Below are 21410 nucleotides of genomic sequence, written 5' to 3'. Positions count from 1 at the left end.
TGTTTCTTCCTTGTGCTCAGGTTCTGATCTCATTTAAGTCCAAGAAGTGATAGAGCAAATCTGTACTACAGATCTGAAGTACTAGAGTGCATCTGTGAATGCTTTCCCCCTGGTGATGGAACATATGGAAATAATGCTTCTCTTGATTTAGATAAGTAATTGCCTTTCCTGTAGAATCATCCACGGTTAGTAGGAGTAGAAGCAGGCACGTAATGTAACAGATCTTCCAATCTGTCTTTTCTAATGCTCCGTAAGCCAATGCAGAAACAAATGGAATGGAAAGCTGTGTTAAATGTGAGGTTGGTAATTGCTAATAGTTTGTCATTTTTAATCTGTACAAGACACTTGTAAAAACAAAGCATAAAAAAAACCAAACAACACAAGGGCACTGAAGAGAAGAGTGCACAGAGTATGTAGCAGAATGGTTGCTGTACCTTTCCCTGTGGTCAGGTGCACTCTAAAGCTCGCTCGACTCCTTTGCTTTTTCCGCAGCCCAAGAAAAGTGGAGCTGTGTCCCAGTCCAGCCTTTCCTGAGGATTCTCCTAGGAGTGGAAGGGCTGGCTCTTGTCTGGGGTCGATGCTGGGACTCTTGTCCCTTGCTCAGGTTCTTTCACCAGTGCTGTTTCCAGATCATGTTATAGACTGCTATTGGAGAAGCCTTCCTTGTGGGAATACATGTTTCTGCTAGTAGCTGTTGTAGCTACTAGTAGCTAAGGAAAAGGTAGCAGGCAGACTTATTATTTATTTTTAACTTGGAACTAATTTACTTCCTTCAGCTGTGAATTCTAAAGCTGACTATAAATGATGAAACTCTCATTTTCAGCTTTGTTTCTTGCAATTCAGTCTGTTACTCTTGTTTTTATGAACTAGAGGGGAAAAAACATTCAGTCGTCTGGCTTGTTAAACAAAATTTCATTCTAATACTGCGAGCCTGTGAGCCTAGCTGCTGTAAATCCTTCTCACTTGTTCTTTGATTTCTTCTCTTAGCTGCTTTTGCTTGTGGAGTGCCAAGAGCCGTTTTCTTTGCCATAGGTATTGCTTTATACTATGGGGTTCTAATAACTGTTTTTACTACTTTGTGTGTGTTTTGCTCTTTCATTATCAAATAGTTTTAAAATAAAGGTGTGTTTTTAACAGAAGCCCTTCCAGCTGTATTTTTTTTCTCCTCCCTTTGGTTGCAAGCTCTTTGGTATTGCTGTAGGGATTTCTGTAATTGGATGTCTGAGACCTGTTTCAAAAATTAAGTTGTTTTAAGGCGTACTAGACTTTAAAATCCTGGATATTTTAGCAGTGACTGAGTTTTGGAGTTGATTTTACAATGACGTTAGGTTTGTTCCATCCTTTTCCATTGCATCAGCCGGGCGTATTCATGCCCTTTATGGGGGCTCCCTCTAGTGAGCTGTTCTGAAAGTCCTTTTTCCTCTTAGTTCTGAAGAACTTCATGCATTTCTTTCCAAGCGCAGTTGTTGTTCACTAAATCTAATAAGTTTTTCTGCATATGTGTAAGATGTAAACGGCCTTTTTCCTTTGATGCGAGCTAGAAGGAGTTGTAAGTAAAGCTGAGGGGTAGGACTGCTTATTTGCTCTATTTGGCGTTAAGACCTCAGCGGATGAACTTCATACTTCAAGAAAGATGTGGCTAGAAAGAGCTCAGAGGTGTTGGGAGCATGGCTAAAGGCTCAAAGGGTGGCACCTAGAAAAAGCTAAAGGAAGTTGGGTTGTGTACACAGGGATAGAAGATGATGGGGTGGATTTGGAGGGAAAAATGGTGGTGGGACAAAAACTTTCAACTGTTCATGGTGAAGATTTTCAACTCTTAATACATTCCTGAGGCTGGGGTGGCAGGGGAGAGGAGGATCTAGAGCATTTGTGGTGTCTCCACTGTTGTGTGTCTTTAAAAACAGCTGAAATAGATCTTGGGAAGGATGTGACAGGATCAACTCTATCCTTCGTGTGTGTGGGTACACAGATGATTTAGTGACCGTTGACTTTGCTTTCTGATAGGAGCTACAGTAAGCTTGTTTGCAATACTAAAGTTTAAAAAAAAAAAAGCTGTCTTTATTTTTGTTTTATTTCTGTATTTGATATTTTTCAGTATATTGCTACGTTTCCCTAGCAGACGTTGCCTTGATTTATTTATTTTTTTCCTGTCAAAATCACCCCAGAGAACGGATGGATAAGACCTGCATTAGGGCTAATTAGGCAGAGGAGGAAAATTTGAGAATTATTTAGGTCAGAAAACTGGCAGAGAGGCTGAGTAGGCACTTGGGAAAAAATTCAAAACTCAGTCTTACAAACTGCTTTCATGTTGGGTGTTTCCTTAGGGTTCTGTTAGGTCCTTGCCTGCTTGTGAATATGCAGATTTTTGGGGTGTGTGGGGTTGGTTTACACCTCAGTGTCTCACTTTGCAAATTTAGTTTCATTTCTTTCGAATGAATAGACTTGAACTGACTGTAGCTATGCCTACGGTCATTTACGATAGTTTCTTATTGTGCTGTGAGTGGAATTTAGGAAGGTATTTCAAAATTTTGTGAATATTCCATTTACACTCCGCCTTAATAGTTTTCTTTATGTGCGAATTAATTCTTTGAATTCATCTGAACCTGAAAGCTCTAAATAGTTGTGAAATCTACCTGTATGGGACACCATTGCTTTGTTGATGCTTTTAGCCCAAGGTCTCAAACTAATTAGGGCCTTTTTATTCCAGAGGCAGGGCTGGCATTAACTGGTCCTGGAAAGTCATCAGGGATGAAGACTCTGGGATAGTACTGTCTCAGAAATAAGATAGCCAGGCTTTACATGAACGACCCTTGTAAAATTCACATTAAACAAAACAAGAGGTTTATTTGCTTTTGATGTGCACACTTAACTGTAATGAAATACCTGAAATGTTAATGTGCTTAAACTGCAGTTTGAGTCCATTGATAATCCTACTGTTTGCACAACATACATAACTGTTTGTACAAATTTTGAGATTAAGGAAGAAAAATGAATGACAAAATTCACTGTGCGAGAGTTGGGGGGGAAACTGAGATGGCCAAACTAATGCTGACTATCACTGCTTTGTGAGAGCTCATCACGGGTTTCTTTTTTTTTAAGGAGTATCTCCCAGTAAAAGCCTCTATTTTTACTTTTTCAGGGGAGGTGGACATGGGGTAGAGGTGGGGGCAGAGTCTTACTCTGGAGGGAAGGAGAGCCCCAGAAACGGTCTCCCTGGGGGTATACAAGCATAGACCCCCCCAAAAAGCCGAAGCTATTGCTCATACTTAAGACTGCCACAGTCCTGTTTCAACAGCTATTTTGGCATTTTACTAACCATGGCTTGATTAAAACCAGTGATCTGAAGGCAGCCAGGCTTCTTGCACAGGTGCTCACTACGTGTTTGGTTTTGCTTGTGAGCCAGGAGAGCTGTGGGGATGAAGGAGACGGGAGCAGTTCTTCCAGCAGGGAGGGAGCCTTCCTTCCTAGGCAGTCTTCACTGCCCAGCTGGATGGTCTTAAAAATCTTCTAGTGCCTCGTAAATTTTATTGTAGCTATGCTGGGATTCCTGTGGAGGTACTTCAGAAAATTCGGTCTCTCTTACTCTGCTTGCTTGCTTTGTCCTGAAAACTTCTCATTCACAGCTGCAGACCAAACAAAATATTTTCTTGTCTCAGAGTCTATGATGCCTCCATCTAAAACTGAGATGGACTTTGTCATAGCCTTGATGTGGTGTGGGTTTAGTTGATGGGGTTTTTTGGGGGTGGGTTTTTTTTTTTAAGGACTGGAGTATATCTGAATCTTCCTAGCTTTCCAGGTGTTATGCCTTTAAGGTGCATTCTGGACAACCAATGTGGAGACAGATGCAAAAATTTGATTTGCTTGGCAAGCAGGCTTTCTTATCTCTAAAAACTTAACACCTCTGAGTCTAGGGACTCAAATCCTGTTTTGTATCTTGTATTGAAGACTAGGTTACATAGCAACCACTTCAGAGGATTTATTTCTTGAGGATGTATGTAAAGCTGTTTCATTAATGAGAGCAAGAAATAGTCTCATTACGCTACAAGTGCGAGGTAAATCTGTCGCTGCTGGGATTTTTATTGATGTGCTAGTATGTACACGTGGTGTGTGTCCTTTGCAAAATACGCAATGCCCTGGAATTCTGGTTTGTCCTTGCTGAGTTACGGTACTATGAATTACAGGATAATACCTACAGCATTTGAGTTTCTTGGGCATATTTGAGAACTTACCGTACTTATTCGCATATCTGAGATTCATCATTACCTTGGGAAGAAACTTTGCAGTAAATGAGTGCAGGTTTCTTTTTAATCTGAGAAGCAGACAAAAACGTGTGTGATGAAAGGAAGAGATGGGAGACAAAGGTGGGAAGTGAGTTATTTGTAATGGCCAGGAATGACTTCGCTGTCCCTGCTAAGATGACTAAACTGATTACAGGAGAAGAAAATATCCCAAATCAGATATCAGTTTTGACTTTGTTAGGAAATTGTCTGTCAATCCCAGAGATCTATCAGATGGCAATAGCAAAACAGTCATCTCTCCTACAACTATTTGTATGATATTGGGATTACTTTTGTAATTAGCAGCATATTAGTAGACTTGTTAAGTGTCTTTGCGAACAGGACTTGGCTCTCCACGACTTCTGTCAGTGTTGAGCATCCTTCTGTAACAACCAGAACGAAATAAAGTAAGTGCAAGCTCAAATCCTCTGTTAAATCAGGCTTTTATTGAAAGGAATGAGGGTAATCTATCAAAGATGTACAAGGCAGCATATGCTTTTACTGCTGAACTGTATTAAGGACAGTGGTCATCAGGGCTCTTCCAAGAACTGTGGGGCAGGTAAGGGACTTGCTGAAGAGGATGTGGTAGGTCATACAGGAATATGGCTTGGGTGTTTTTTTTTTCCCCCCTCACGAGGCAGTGAATTTACTAATGCTTTTCCGTGGGGAAGGAGTCTCAGGAGAACCATGCTCAAATATATTCAGTACTTGCAAAGAGTGAGAACTAGAGGCAAACTTGTGAAGGCTGTGGAGGATAGAAAATCGGGAGGCAGTGCCGGTGTGTGCAACATCGTGTTGTGTGGCACCCCACAGAAAGAGCTAGATGTCCTTGCTGGTGAAATGACTAAGGGACATCTCTGCTTTCCCTCTGACTCAGAAATTAGTGATAATGAGAATTAGCTTTTTTACTGTGTGGTATCTGTTGTCTTCATGGCTCTTCCTGGTGGATTTTTGTTATTTGTTTTTGTATCATGTTGGCACAAATACTGTAGTATCCAACTGTACTTTCTATTCAAATTTAAATGATTTTAGTTTGGAGAATTCAACATGTTTGATTTGATGTTAACTAGTGTTGCAGTAACTTGGGCAGAAGGTGGAAGGGGAGGATGATGGTGTGCGTTTTAAATTTGGCAGAGCTCCAGTAGGATGCTCACTGGGAGGGATGGGGAAAACAACTGTCCTTCTTGCTGGCAGAATGCAGTTAACATGAAAGCAGGTAATAAATCAGACTCCGTAAATCGGTCACAAAGGCTGATTTTTATTTTAATACAACTCAACAGCTAACTGCAATGGCTATATTCTGTGGAAAAATGGATGAAGAGTATAACTTTTAGGTTAGAGTGATACAAGGTTCGTATTATGATAATAAAAACTTGATACCTTTCCACAGAAACACTCTCTGCTTTAGTTAAGACACTGAGGGTGATCTGGTGGCAATGGAATAGTCACTTTAGGAGCCAAATACAGAAATTAAACTCCTGAATACACACACTTGAATACAAGACTACCTTTATGCTAATGTACATCATAGTGGCAACATATCTTTTGCTGGAGGTTGTATGGATTTTGCACTGGGCATGTGATAGCTGATCTAAAGTAGAATTGAATGAGACTACTTATTTTGGAGTGGTTGAGATAAACGATGATTTCTGATATCAGTCACTTGTGCTGAAGTTAGAAGACCAAGATCTAAAATAAATGCAACTTTCTTATTTCTACTTATGGTTGCTTGTAATGCTGACAAATTTGAGCAGGTATACTCGAATTGGTGGAAATTAATTAAAATGAAGGTTGCTGTAAAAACTAAAGGGCCAAACTGGTCTGGACTGCTTCTCCTTCACACTAAATCTTCCCTTGAGGTTTTTTACTTACAAATAAATTTCACTTGTTCTGAAGATTGGGAACTGTTTCCCACTTAAATTGTCACTTTAACAATTCAGTTCTATTTCTGGCCAATAGATGAACTCAAGCTTCTTGAGTCAATTGGCTTGTGTCGGAAAGAATTAATTTTAAAAAATAATAATAAAAATCAATTAAACAATCTTTCCTTCTCTTAGTTCTTTGCTAATGATGTGGATGTCTAACAATGCAAGACTAGGTTAAGCTTTTGGCCAATATGTGTTTGTAGAAGTGTTTGAGGTAACTGAACTGTTATATAGATTGAGTATGATGCAAATGAATTGGTGATGCAAAAGTTAAAAGTTTACCAGAATAAGGGACCTATTATAACATTGTTTAATAACAAATCTTTTGAAAGCTAACCTATGTTGTATCACACACGCCCCCCCTTCTAGTTGAGCAATTTAAGGTGTTAAAGCTCTAGATTTTAAATTTGTTGGTGTTTTCGTTCAGGTTTTTCTTCTCTGTACTACCTGCTGCCAGGGCTAGTTCTGAATTTTGGGGCCGTTGGCAAACGGTGTGCTTGTGTGTTGTTGTATGCATTGGGAATAATTCTGGGTTGGATAAATTATTGCTTCAGTAGGAAGATTATCTTAACTAATTCTTCATTTCTTGTAATTTGCACCCTTGTGGTTACCAAAGAAAATTATTTGATGGATCTAGCTCCAGAAAATGTGTATATTAATAAAGTTTTTTATTCAAATGGTATAGGAATCAGTGCTTCATAGTAGTTTGTATTTGAAAACAAATAAACGGCAAGTAGTGTGATTTGAGGGAAATGCTGATGTGTTTGTGGGTTACCGGTGCCCTCTCGAGGCGAAGCCAAAAGATGCTGCAGTCTGACAGCAATAGCGTAGTTGGAACTGCTGATACCTGCTCTGGACTTGTAAATAGTGATCTCAGACCCATGTTTGTAATCTGGTTTTACTGCTTTCTTGGTTTGTAGGTGAAAATGCTAAAGAAGATCTGCAAGGGAAGAAAACTCTGAGCGAGAAAGTTTCTCTCTATAGAGGTGACATTACACTGCTTGAGGTTGATGCCATCGTTAATGCTGGTAGGTGGTTAAATATTTTACATTGTTATGTCTTGAAAATCCTTTATAGCACCACGTTACAAGTTTGAACTTTGAAAAGTTTCACAAAGTTGGTATGTTTTGTGGAAATCTGTTGGAAACTACATATTTTTTCCCAGTTTCTCTATATTGCGTCTGTTCGTCCTGCCTGCCTTTCCTGTGACAAGGATTATTGTGAAACTTTAATAGCATAGCCACCGAGGGGGAAAAAAGATCTTATATCCATGTTTGACTTGAGTAGCTGAGACTTCACACTTGGTATTGTAGAAGGCTGAATTTTGATAATAAGCTACTGCAGTACATTCCAGTCTGTTTTTATAAATCGATTCATTTGTGGGCTAGGTAATGTGAAAACCTTAACAATAAGGCGATAGGAAAACTGAATTTGTATTTTATGTGGCTTGAATATTTGCTTTCTTATAGGGAGATTGTATCTTTCAAATTTTTCGTTGTGACCTACGGAGTTCTAAACAGAATCGTGGAATAGTTTGGGTTGGAAGGGACCTCTAAAGGTCATCAAGTCCAACCCCCCTGCCGTGGGCAGGGACATCTTCAGCTAGATCAGGTTGCTCAGAGCCCTGTCCAGCCTGACCTTGCATGTTTCCAGGGATGGGTTTAGTTTTAGTACCTCTTCTCGCTTACTGACCATGTCTCCATGGGTGCAACTGAGGTGAAGAACTGCACGTAGCATCTTGTGACAAAAGAGGAGGGGGGAAATGCCTATGCAATTAATTTCTTTGTGCACTGGGTTATATTAAGCTAATTTGGCTGTCTGGGAAACACTATAGGAAATTTTCCCCCTATACTCACGCCCCAGCCAAATCTTGCCTGCACTCCCCACCCAGAAAAGAATATGGTTTGTGTGTCTTGAGGCTGGAAACTTTTCCCCCCTAGTATTTGGCTGGCATTGCCCTTAAGTTAGGAGTTGATTCATTTTCAAGAACTAATTTTTTTATTATTAATTTATTGGTAGGGAATATACTGCAGTATCTTCTCTGTGATGGAATAAAGTGCAGAGGTTCCCAAGGTTGCATTGGCCAAAATTGGTGTGTTGGCTTACCACACTAAAAAGTTGTGTGGAGATACTGGCTCATGTCTGTAAAGAGTACAGAAATGTTTGCTCATACAGTGTGGAAGTTAGTAAACACTCTCTTGGATTGTTTGATGTTTCTCTCTGCTTAACTCCCCACTTTACAGTGGAGACATGCTGCTGGGTTTTGTGGAGTACAGGTAGAATCCTCAAGTTATCTCAAAATAGGTTTTTGCACTCCAAGTAATGAGGATGGTATTTCCATGCAAAAGCTTTTAATTAATCTTCTAGTTTACTGATGCACAAAAGCCTTTCCAAATTCTGGACAAACAATATGGTAGCATCCATGTAGTAACACGATCCTCTCCTCGCTGTGTTGGCAAAGCCTCTGAAGCTTTAATCTTTTAATTTTTTTCCTCCCGATTCTTTCAAGATGACATTTCCAGTAGTGCTCTTACTGACTTCCTTACTTTATTACTCTACAGTAAGTCAATATTAGCATACTTCTCTCGATTTTATATTTAGATTCTCTTTGTTCATATGTCTCCCTTGAATTACAGGCTGGAACTGATTGCAGATTAGCTTCAGAATGGGAATACTTTTACTTTTCTTGATTTAAAGGGGTTTTCTCCCTTTCTCTTGAAATGTCCAAAAACCTGTATCCCAGGCTGCAGATGACATTATCTACCTGTAAACTTGCCTGCCATCCTGGTAAGGAATGCATCTATCTGAGTAGAAATAAGAAATAGAACCCAATTAAAATCAACACATAGTAATATGTAGTTTTGAGGAAAGGATTAAAGACCACTCAAAACCACACAGTAAAACTGAGATTGAAAGACCTAAAGAGGGACATAAGACTCTTCAAGTATCTGGAAGGCTATTGGCAAAAAGAAAGAAGTTCTTACTTACAGAAGACATCAGTAGAAAGTTAGAGGAGTTGGATTTGGGCTTAATGAGAGATTCAGATTAGATGTTGGCAAAAGTACTTACTGGAAGGGACAGCGATACTCCACGGTATCAGGCTGATATGTAGCAGCAGTCCTAGGTCAAGACGTTGGTATGGGTTGGTTTTTGAGATTCTTCTAGCCCTTTTCTTCTGTAATCTTTGGTAGTTCCTAAAGTGCATAATATATTAACTATTATGAATTGTTAATGTGCTTAGATTAAAATACTGACCTACAGTTACCTTGAAAAATCAAATATTCTCTATATGTCAATGCAGTAATTAAATTTTAAGTGTAAGTCTTTGATTTGTTCATGGTTTCAGCGTTACTTTTTTTTTTCCTTTTGAAGTTAAACCTTTTAAACTTATCGTGGAGGATAGCTGGAAAGCTAAACGCAGAAGATGTTTTGGTTCAAGATCTGTATTATTTATGCAAAAAATCCACTTGCTGTGCCGAGATACTTTTTTTTTTTTAAATCAAACAAAGTTTCAGTGAAACTGTAGTGTCTCTTGGATGGTATTTAAAACATGTTTCTGCACTCTGACACTTTTGCAAAGAACTCCATTGTTTTTCCTTCTGCAATTAAAATTATCCAAGCCTCAAAGAGATAAAGAAAAAGTAGTCATGTCCTGTTTCTCCTTTGGAAAGCTCAATCTTGCAGACGTTCTTATGGTGTAACTAACGCAATCCCTACTGTACCAGCTTCTGTCCGTAAGTTGCATAAAATGCAGTCCGTTGAACACGGAATAGGAGACGGACTTTTTAGAGGTAAATCTGTGCAAGTTCTTTTCATACTTGAAGCCTTTTGGCTACTCTGAATGTTAATGAGTGACATCCTCCCTAACCCAGGGCACGCAACTGGCAGGGGAAAGGAGGGAAGAGACCCTCTTGAGACTTTATCTCTGAATTTAGGAATTCCATTAACTACCTCCTGTAATACATAGTTTAACATACAACAAGTCATACAAATTAAAGCAACAGGAAGATACTTACGTTTGAATTTTAATTTACATTGACTTGAACAACAAAATATGCCTTCAGTGAGGGGAATAGTATGGCAAATTCTGGGGCCGTGGAAGGGTCCCAGGTGGTTCAAATTGTCTCCAGATTTGGATACAAACATATTAGCAAAAAATTTTTGTATTTCCTAATACCTACCTGTGAGGCGTAAATGAGACACAAATGGGTTTACTTGATTGAACAGGGGTATGAGAATATGTGCAGTAACTTGCCTATAGTGCTGACTCCACACTGTGATGCCCTCCTTTGGGTATCCAGATAACAGCATGACACTTTGGAGTACGGCCGGGTTTATTTCTGAGCTATACTATACAAACACTTCTGTTAAATTTAGTAGCTTACCTCATGCTCTGAATTCTGTCTCCCCTTTGACTTCCTTGCATATAAATGAGACAGTGATAACTGAATTTCTTTCGTTAGGCTAACAAAGGTGTTAATGGTGAGCTTGCCTAGCTAAATACCAAGATATCACTGAGCACTGCTACAAAAGGATCCCCCTTTCTCCTAGGCTTTAACAGACAAACTGAATGTTACTTACGTTCCAAAAATGTTTTACAAATATTTTATGCTAAAAGAGGACAACTCTGGAAACAGTGGAAATAGAAGTTTGTGTCTTTGCTCATTGTCAAAACAACCATATCAAAACAGCCACATTGAAATCGTTCGTGATCAGAGTGAGGATCTGTTTTCTGGCTTCTGAAGAGAGTGAGAGTTAACCTGAGATGCAGCACGATGGAGAAGGCAGCTGAAAAAGGGAGCTGATATGCCATTTTGCTAAAATTGATGTCAATTATCTACCCCTGTAAATGTGTTATCCTTCCAGAATGGTTTTGTAAAACTTTCTTGCTACCGATTGCATTGCAGACAGGTATTAGTTCAACTTGATGTTTTGCTTAAGGTGTCCTGTTATGTTAATTTCCTCCCCTCCCCCCCTTTTTTTTAAGGGTTCAGGTAAGATTTGTACAAAAATCTTATTTTTTTTTTTACTCCTATATCCTTTTCTACTCTTTTGGTATTAATGCTCTAAGAATGTGAATGGGCTGTCCCTGAGGCGTGTACTTACTGCGTGAATCGATGATAACTGGCCTTCTTAACAAATTAAATACTCCTTGATGTCACTTCATCCTGATGCCAAAAATGCTTCAAGCACCTGGAAGCCAGATAACCACAATTAGCTGACTTCCAAATAACTGGTGGGAACTGAGCTCGGGAGGTGTGTGTGTTTAGGGGAGCGAGAGGGAGGTTGTTTAGTCCCTCTGCCCCTTTCTTCTCAGCTCTTTTAAGACATGTTTTATTCATACTGCAGGCATTTTTTGATAGAAAGGATTTCTGTGGACCAAATGGGCTATGTGAGAAAAATAGTTTCAGATAATATTGGAATACTAAAGCCACAAAATGTGTAATACCACCCCTACTGCCTTGCCAGCTCCCTCTACCTTGATGTTTTTGAGCTGCTTTCTCCAAGGTATGATACGGATTTAGGGAGCGACTCTTTCCACTGGTGGTTAATTTAGCAGCAGTACAAAATAAGTGGTGTATGTCCTGACTTGTGACTCTAAAAGAAAAAAAAGTTTCCTTCTGAGTCTGCTTGCCTGCTGCCTCTGCTTATTTAAAGTCTGGATGGTGTGACAATGACAGTCTCATGGCTTAGGTGGGGTCTGATGAAGTAACACTGGTCCTGACTGAAGTTTTCAGGGCCTATTGGAAAAACAAAAAGGATTAGTCCACCACTCCTGGAGCTTATTCTGCTCACTTTTAGGCTTCTTCAAGTATGTTGTTTTTACAGAGCAGCCAATCCCAAATACAGAAATAAGCAGTAGAAGCCTCAGTAAGGTTTGAAAAATAAATTGTGCAACACTTATAGTATATCAGCTAAGCAGTAAATACTAAATTTCCTCTGCATTTTTAATAAATATAGGGAAAAATATGTCGCTCTTTGTATCGTACGCAGTAACTTTTGAAGCTGAAGGAGTTGCATTTTCAGAGTGGGTGTGATATGTGTGTCTGTATATGTGATATACCTTAAGCAGGAGTTCAACACTGCTGACCTCAGGTATTCATTCACTTCTTACCTGTTCCTGTTAAAAAATATCTTACTGGCCCAGTTCTGAGGTAAGAAGGCATGTACTAATGTGCTTGTGAGTGAGTTTTTACTAGGAGCGAGTTCGAGGGGAAATGATTATGCGGGGGGGAAAAAGTTATCCTTATTTTTATTTGATTGGGGGTAGAAGATGACTTGCAGAGCACTAGAAGAAATGTTATTTCTTAGCTTTGAAGAATATTCTTGGATATCTGTACAAAAATATGGTACTGATAACAGAAACCTTTAATCTACAGGAAAAAGGAAAGTGATCAGTTCTATTCAAGTAGATATTTCTGGTAATAAGTCTATAGTGTTGCTTCTAAATTAGCAATTAGATGGTTGCTACAGTTATAGCAACTAGGTGGCTCCCTTTAAACTGTACTTGAGTGCTGGAATCATCTCTAATCCTTCCAAATTTGGGGAGAGACTATCACTTTTTAAAGGGAATATTTTTTCCATATGAGAAAACGGATGGGAAGTAAAACCTTACTCTGATAAATAGTGAAGAGTTAGTGAAGACAATAGGTAAACAACTTTTTGTGTCCCTTTTACTAACATCTGATGCTGGAACTTAGTTACTGAACCTCATAATATTCAAGAACAGGTTTCCTCTACAGGAAACCATCTACATATCTGCAGTGAGTCACGTCAGCTGGGGATGCTGGTTTGACAGGCATGCTGCACAGGTTTCTTAGCTTCCTTGGCACATTGTGCAGGGCCAGCCAAGTGAAGGTACGCAGAGGGGAGGATCTCTTAGTTGCTTCAAGAGGCAAGGGTGTTTTCAGGGAGTGAATTACGTCTGAATCTTCTTAACAAACTTGTAAGAGTTTGAAACACTTGTCCTGCTGTACCTCCCGGTACTGGAAGTGTGTGGAATTGGAAAATGTTCGGTTTCGAATACGCCGTGTTTGCTTTGCTTGTTGCAGGACTGGTTTCGACTGGAGCCTCTGCATGACTCGGCTTCGAGGATGAAATAGCAGTTTTCATATTAAGTCTCAACTCTCCTTAATGAAATACGCCTTTCCTCCCTCAGGCTTCTGACTTCACAATCACGTTTAAGTAGTTTAGGGTAACAGCAATATCTTTCTCCAGTTTTCTTAACTGGAGATAGCAACAGATTTTCTTCTGGGCTCTTCTTTTCCTGGCCTTGACCTTGAAGTATAATCTGATTAATTTTAAGAAGCATCCCATTTTTCTCAAGTCCAAAATTACACATCAAGATAGAAGTACTATGTATTGAAACTGGGAACTGAATATATTATCAGTGAATTATGCTTAAACGAGTGTGTAAGTATAGATAGTGGCTGAACTATGCCTTTCCACATAAACAGCTTGTTAATGTGCAATCAGTCACTGCAGTTGCCTTGAACTTGGTGCTTAATGAACAGGTGGGGAAAAAGGATGGATTCTAATCTGGAACAGATCTGACATCAGGCAATTTCACTGATTGCTAATCCATTTCATTTGGCAACTTAATTTATCACACAAAATTTTCATCTTGTAGCTTCTGAAGTAGAAATTGCTTCAGAAGTGGCCTGTCTGAATATTATGAAGGTATTTGAATCAGTTGCTGGGCCTGAACTAGTATTGTGTATATACTTACTCTCCCCCTTTTTATTTTACAGTGGCCGGTAGTTCTTACTCTGGAGCTTATTTGAAATTATTCTTCGGCTCTTCATTCACTATAAAAATAAGTCCCTCAACTCAAACGTTCCTGCTGTTGAAAGTGGAATCAACAAAAGGCAAAATCTGCCCTTAAGTTGCTTATAGGATTTTTGAGTGGGATGTTTGCATTTATTAACATTGATTTTCTTTTTTTTTTTTGGTGGGGTTTTTAGTTGTGTTTTTTCCCAACTGAGCTAAACACAAATGGTTGCTTATGCTGGGAGCTTCTTAATGAGTTTGATGTCTAGTAGCATGTTTTAAATTTTTTCTCTCCAGTGTACAGAGTGGGAAACCAAAAACTTGTATTGAAATCTCTTGCATGGAGTCATCTGGCATCTGCCTATGTAACTTACACTGTTGTAATTTCCTCTAGGAATAGAACCAGTAATGCTAAGAAACTGTTGTTAATTTGATTTTCATCTTTAGTGTGAGCAGGCTGTGGTGTTAACCAAAGATTCCTCAAGTTAATTTACAGTTGGTGCAATTACAATTGTGTGTAAAGCCCCAGACTAATTTATATATAATTCCCACTTATTTATCAAAAAAGTCAATGGTAATAGTTGAGGGAATTGGTCTCTCTCAATCATGATGTCTGTGAGTAGGTTTATTACTGCTTTCTGTGGAATATACTTTAAGCATGGCTGGTGAGTAGTAGACATGGTTAAACTTGCCCTCTGCTTTTGGTCTAATCTGATTTCAGTGTAGTTCCTCCCTTTAGTGTAATACTCATTTGGATAAAAACTAAAAATCTGTGTGAAGTGACAGCGATCAAGAGGAAACCAAAGAAAAGTACAGCTAGAAGTACAGTTTAACTTAGGTGGATTACTTTAGCTGCTGTCTCGGTCAAACACCATTTGCTCTAAGGATGTGGTAAAGACTTAAGATTGAGTAGACTAACTCAGAATTGTACTGCTGCCAGGATGGTCACAATATACTCTGAAAATATCCCAGGAATAATTAGTATAACTCAAAAGAAAAAAAGAAAGGATCGGCAGTGCTGCAGACACATGGCAGGAACGAACTTTTTTCCTTATTCTGGGGTGCTTTGGGAGGGGGAAATTGTGGTGAAATGTTTTCAGTATGCTAATAAATTCCACCAGCGTGCTTACAGCTGTGTCGCTTAGCTAACAGAGATGACTTCTGGGTGGGTCTGTGCCTCAGACATGGGCCTAGGGGTTATCCTGCCGAATCATGTGTTGTGCCTGTGAGCTGAGAGTCTCAGGTGATGGAACGAAGGCCTAAACCTTGCATGCCTACAAGGAAAGCTTTGCTGATCAGCCTGCCATATGGGCAGATACTGCAAACAGATAGGCACTTCATGTTAACAAGCAGTGGGATGTGAGTGTTCGCTGACTTACTGAGAAGCCGTAAAAACAGCAGTAGAGAAGAAAATATACTTTCCATTGGAACGATGCACTCAAAAGGCTCCTTAAACTAACAGGTTGTGGACTGAGGCACCAGACACACAGCAAGTTGAGGTTCAGAGCAATGCTATTTGACTTTCCATGTTATTCCATGCTGGCAAGAAGTCTGAGTAGAATGAGATGAGTGTGCAGGATATCTAAGTATCTAATACCTAGAACAGGTTGCCCAGAGAAGTTGTGGATGCCCCATGATTGGAAGTGTTCGAGGTCAGGTTGGATGGGACTTTGAGCAACCTGATGCAGTGAAAGATGTCCCTGACCATGGACAACAGGGGGGTTGAACTAGATGATCTTTGAAGGTCCCTTCCAATCCAAACCATTCTATGAAATACCCTGGCACATAGTTAGATGGCCAGCTACTTCCTCTGACTTGATTCAGCATAGTCTGTTAGTCTTCTGATAATCTAACATAAAATGGGCAAGGTAGTAATTTTTAGTAGCCTAATCTAACATGATGGTCTATGGTACTTGGATTTATTTAACAATCTAGTCTTCATCAGTGTTGATGCTTTCAGGCCACTGTCTGTTTTACCTAGACCAATATGTTCTCCTTATTTCTTTGTACATCCATTGTTGAACCCATTTATTGTCACTGATTATTTCTAGGCTCCCTGGGGTAATAATTGTCTATATAAACTATGTGTTGCTGATATTTTTGTTAATAAAAAAACCCAAACCCAAACTGCTTAGGCGCTTTATGAATACAAATAAAACATTTCAAGTAACTTTGACACTTTCTGGAGTAGAAAAAGAACAGGTGGGAGTCGAGGACACTGCTTGCATCTTCTGTGACTTGCCAGGTTTAGAAGTAACTCATTGTATTGTAGTGTTTGTGCTTTCACTTGATCTCTTTGCTTCTCAGGTTTGTGCTTGGCCACTCAAACTTAGCACATTTTATCTCCCTAAAACCAGGGACTGTAAGTGTGGCAAGCAGGGCAGTCAGAGCTCTGTGGGCTCTGGAGATCCAGGTTGCTAGCAGTGTTCAGTAATTAAGGGGAATAGTAACAGGCTGTGAAATGTCAGGCTTTTCACTCTATCATCTTCTCTTTTAGCTTCTCTGTCCTCTGACACTGCTTTATTGTATCCTTTGTGGTTTGAGGGGGTGGTAACTTCTTTCCTGTATTCCAGGACTGTAATGCGGACTTTGCTAACTATCAGACCAATGTGATTATTGATCCTTCATGCCGTGGTTACCCTGGACCTTTTTTGTGTGTGCCCTTTCTAAAGAAAACTAGCAACATGCAGGCAAAACACCTGCAAAGTTGGATTTCTTAGAAGTCTTTAACTTCTTGCAGTTGTGATGTGCGAGGTGTGGTGGGATGCCATGAATACTTTCTGACAGCAGGTGGCAATAGTGCCACTGCTATTGTGAAGCCACTGTTTGCCTGTATACCTTAATTTTCCTGGACATAAAATCAGTAATGACTTAAGCAGAGGAAACAAAATGCATGTGTTCTAGGACTGCTTGTTGGATAGGCCATCGATACAGCTCATACTTATTAAATGTCTACTCCATTTCACTACATGTGTTTAGTGTGTGTTTGAAATAGAACAGGAAACAGACGTGGTTTGGAAGAACTGTAAGCATCTGTTTTAATTCATGGAGGAATATGTTTAAGAGGCACCTTGCTTTCAGCCTGTCTCATCCTACATCTGACAGTGCAACTGTCATCTTGAGTGCACTGATGGAGCAGCGTGGTGTAAGAAACAACTCAAGGTCGTCTTGAACAATTAGGCTTCGTTTCATAATATTAAATCCACTTTTAATCAGGACTTGTGGGGGATTATCCAAAGGATTGTGGGTTTTTTAAGCCAATAGTTGCAACAGTATGTTCTCAGTCAAGGTAGGCATGCAACATCATGCTCTTTCAAGCTTTTGCATTTAAAAAAACCCAAACCAGTCAACCTTCTAGTAATTGAAAAGCGTTAGGACACAAGAGAAGACTTCTTTAAAGTCTCCTCTCTGCAATACCTACAAAATCTTGGCAGTGGATGGTCAGCTGGTAGGCTGAGATTATCTGTGTAGTGTTAATATTGCCCCCTCAGTCTTCTCTGTTGGGATGTATGTTTGCTCTTTCCTACCTTTATGTTGTAACTATAATCACATTGGGATGGACTAGGTTGTTCTGGGTTTGTACAGGTACTAGCTCAACATGATCTTGGTCAGTGTAAGTAATACAGTCAGGTTAGCATGGGAATTAGTATTTCTATGCAAAACATAATCCCATTAAATATATGCAGTTAAATATTGAATAGGGGAAGGTCTACTTTGATTGGAGCAAGTAAACTTTGGGTTTATCTCATCTAACTTACTAGATGCAGAAAATGGGATACCTACTCACCAAAATGGTAATGAGTCGATGTTCAAAAATGCTGTCGTGTAGCAGTCTGGCTAACCCCGTCTGTCTCCTTTTCCTTCTTTGGCAGGAGGCATTGCTTTTGCTTAATTCTCTTAGCTGCTGAGTAGAAGACTGATGCTGTGTCTTCCACCCTTTGTTATGATTTCAGATTTGCCCAGTGTTTCGCCATTTGCCGCAGATTTTGGGGAAGCTTTTCGGAAATGTTAGTCACTTGAAATACAGTTTTGATTACTTGTCACTTAAATAATTATGGACTGTGAAATGCAGTTTAGGGTTTTTTTTGACCTATGGCTGTTAGAAACTGACTTTTCTGACAAAAGGAAAACATTTCTATTGCAAAACCAGAAGTTGCTTTCTTTAGGAATTCAGAATGTCTCTTGCTTAAAAATTAGTATTAAGGGTATGGCTTGGCTTTAAAAATCTGCACTCCGAACCCCTTTGTGTGACCTGCTGTCACAGTCATAAAAATTAGTAATGGCAGCTAAATATACATCAAAGCACAGTGAAGGCTTGCGAAAACGGTATTTGCTTGTTAATCCAAGCACAATGGCTAGTGGTGTTTGCATCATGTGCAAATAATAGACACTTGTATGTTTATATCCCGTTGTTCAGGGTTGTTTCTCAAACGTGCTGTGTCATTTGGATGTATGTGGGAATTGTTTTAATTATAGTGTTGAAGGTGCTGCAAAGCCCTATGCTTTCTTCGGAACAGTGTGGCGATGAGCTACTGGTGTTCCCATATGTGTCCGATTCCTGTAAAATTTGCACTCGGAGGTGACAAAATGTTCAAACGTGAATTTAATATCTCCTGCCTGGATTGTCACTTGCACAATGTGCTCAAATGGCCAAGAGGGGACATGGGTGGTACTGTTCCTTTCTCTTTTGGGGTACCCTGTCCCGAATACTGGCCCTTGGCTGCAGAGGAGCTATTCGGATCTTTGCTCCTTTTCCTCTGAGCTGTGCTGGAGGGCAGGCAGACTCATAAAGAAGAGATTACTTGGCTCTTGTTGTAATGGCCCTTGTTCCCAGATGGTTTCAGCAGTGATGCCTTGAAGCCCGGGGCTTTTATTGCCTATTGTGTTTGAATAGTTGAAATTTGTGGAAAAGCACTAATTCAGAAAACTCTTTAGGATTGCTGCTCCTTCTCTCTTGTCACTTGCATGTCTATGCTGCAGTAACTTTAATATGGTGTACAACATGAATCACTTACGCACGTCCCTATAGCACCTTCGTTTTATGCTTTAAAGTTGGTTCCTGTAGAGTAATAAATAGAAATAGTTATTATCTGGTATGCCTAGTTGTAGGCTGCCTCAAAAAGAGGGTTTTGTCAGCTATATTTGATTTGTATTTAGAATGTTTTGCATTGCAAATCCATGTTAGAAATGCTTTTAAATTTAAAGTGTGAACCATATTGCTTTTTCAAGAGAACTGTACTCTTGTGTCATGTGAAATAACTTTTTAGTTAAGAAAGAGATGGTATTGCTTTCAACTCTATCAAACTAGGTTCTAGAGGAATGTAAGTCTTCCCAGTGACTTGATATGCTAGATAATATTAACTGGCAACCCATTTCCTGTACATTTCTAACAATTTGTGGTGTATAGCCTATTTCAGAGAAGCTCTGGTTTTTCATCCTGTTGGTTTCAGTCCACTTTGAAGTGATTACGCTGGGCAGTGTGGTCCAGGTCACTGCTTGACTAGTTCTGAATTTGTGCACATCTGAGTCCTGATATTACTCTTTCTGAAATTAAAATCAAATAATATAATGACTTCCAGAATAGTCAGTCAGTGGAAAATGGTGGATTTTACTTGCAGAGTTCCCTAAACTATATCAGGAAAAGTAACAGAAATCCACAATTTATGCATGTCTGTCTTATTTCTGAGGTTCTGTGATAATTTTCACTTTAGGTTGGCCATTACCTTAAAAAAATAAAACAACTGAATCTACCCTGGGGGAAGGGTAGACTAGGACAAATACAGCAGTTCTTAGTTTTCCTTTAATTCCTTGGATGAAGGCATTTCCAAATGTTGGAGGCCAGATGATTTTTGCTTTGTGTCACAGCAGAGCTTTGCCTACCAGCAGTTCTAACCTTGGCCCTGACCCAGCTAATTATAGTTTTGTGTTTTGTGGGTTTTTTTTACTACTAGATGACAAAACCCAGCATTTCAGAGAGCTGAGTGATCAGCATTAGGGCTGTTTTGCCGCAAAGAGTGATTTCTCTACCTTGCACCTCCTCTCTGGCAAAAATGAACCTGCTTAGGAGGCCCAAACTTGGTGTTTTGGTAGGGCTTAGAGCCCAAAGGCTCTTCAGGTCAGGAGTTTACAGCTTCAGAGGCTGCAATTCTAGTTCAGGCTAGTCCCCAACACCAGTAAGAGATTAGATTGAAATAAAAACTGTTTCTTAGATTCAAAGTGAATCCCCTGACAGACAGCACAAGGGGTGTTTTCAGGTGGGAGTACTTCTCTCTATTATATACTCTCATCAAAGACACAGCATAATGTTTTGGTTCCCTACTTCTTTCTTAGTGTCCATGTCCCAGGGGTTGAGTTATATCTGGCTTCTCATCTTCCTGCATGCTGGCATCATCAGACTCAAGACAGGATTTGAGCCAGAAAGTATAGCTTAGCAGTATCTCTGCTGCCTTCCTCTTCTCTCCCATCCTCTAGTGGCTAGCACACAGCAGAGCAGCTTGTGTTGACTGCAGCCTCCCTTTCTACCCTCTCCACCCTTATCCTTCTTGGGAGAAGAATACGAGAGGGGAAGCATACAGGGTGTTGCCTTTTCTCCTTAGAAAGGCTCCTATGAGCTGTTTATCAGATGCAGCCTCATAACTGCAAATCGGTGTCTCAATCATGACCTTCAACCTTTGGTTTCAGCAGCCGTGGGCACCAGCAGTCAGGGAAGCTGTGCTGATGTATTTAAAACCACTCTTTCTTATTTGGGCCAGTGCTAATCATTCAGGAAAGCTGAGTTTTGTTCTTATTTCTTGTTGGCCTCTTTTAGAGATCCAAGGCTGTTCCGCTTTGCTTGGGGGTGAGGGTGAGGTGGATGGCTCCTTGGTGTCTTTGCTATAGACACCGTGCCTCGGGAGTCTCCCCTGAGCGCTGCTGGAGTCACTTCATATTTCATAATTCCCTGCTGACAGTTAAGTCAATTTGCTGGTGCAGGTGTGGAGCTAAGCTAGGACATGTTCCTTTTTTAGCCAGGATATGGAGTGAAAAGCTTACTCTTCTGCTTTGATTGAATTGAAAACTGAAGCATATTGTTACCTGTCCCTGGCTTGGAATGTGGATCAGATTTATCAGTGGCATTGCTGCCCTTGCTGGACTTCTTACTCATGAATTAATTTTCCTTTTTTTGTTTAAGGGGAGGAGGAATCAAGGCAGGCATGCGCTGAGTTTGGTGCAGAAGATGGTAAAGCATCACTCCTCAGCAAGAAAGGATCTAGCTGTGAGCTGGGGAGCCTGGAGCCCTAGCTAAGGACCTGCTTGTGGGAGTGGGGGAAGGACATGGCCGCAAGATCCAGGGCTTTAGGAAAAGGGGACAGGCACTTTGGATCTGTGCAAACCAAGTAGTCTCTCTCTCACCCAGTGTGGTCTCTAACTGGATCAAGGGATTGTTTTTTTAAGTTCC

The 21410-nt window shown here is 40.0% G+C and overlaps 1 protein-coding gene across 1 annotated transcript in view; it reads left to right on the top strand.

The window, feature by feature from the left end:
- Positions 1–21410, top strand: part of LOC103917527 (O-acetyl-ADP-ribose deacetylase MACROD2-like) — a 269054-nt gene that overhangs the window by 15735 nt on the left and 231909 nt on the right. Inside the window, exon 4 of the mRNA XM_009324674.1 lies at positions 7123–7230. Within this exon, the coding sequence (XP_009322949.1) occupies positions 7123–7230 (108 nt within the window). The remainder of the gene's footprint in view (positions 1–7122; positions 7231–21410) is intronic.

Source organism: Pygoscelis adeliae, unplaced genomic scaffold (assembly GCF_000699105.1).
Source record: "Pygoscelis adeliae isolate BGI_AS28 unplaced genomic scaffold, ASM69910v1 Scaffold176, whole genome shotgun sequence".
In the NCBI taxonomy this organism is placed as follows: Eukaryota; Metazoa; Chordata; class Aves; order Sphenisciformes; family Spheniscidae; genus Pygoscelis; species Pygoscelis adeliae.
The sequence above is the reverse complement of the archived record's forward strand: the minus strand, read 5'-3'. Positions and strand labels throughout refer to the sequence as shown.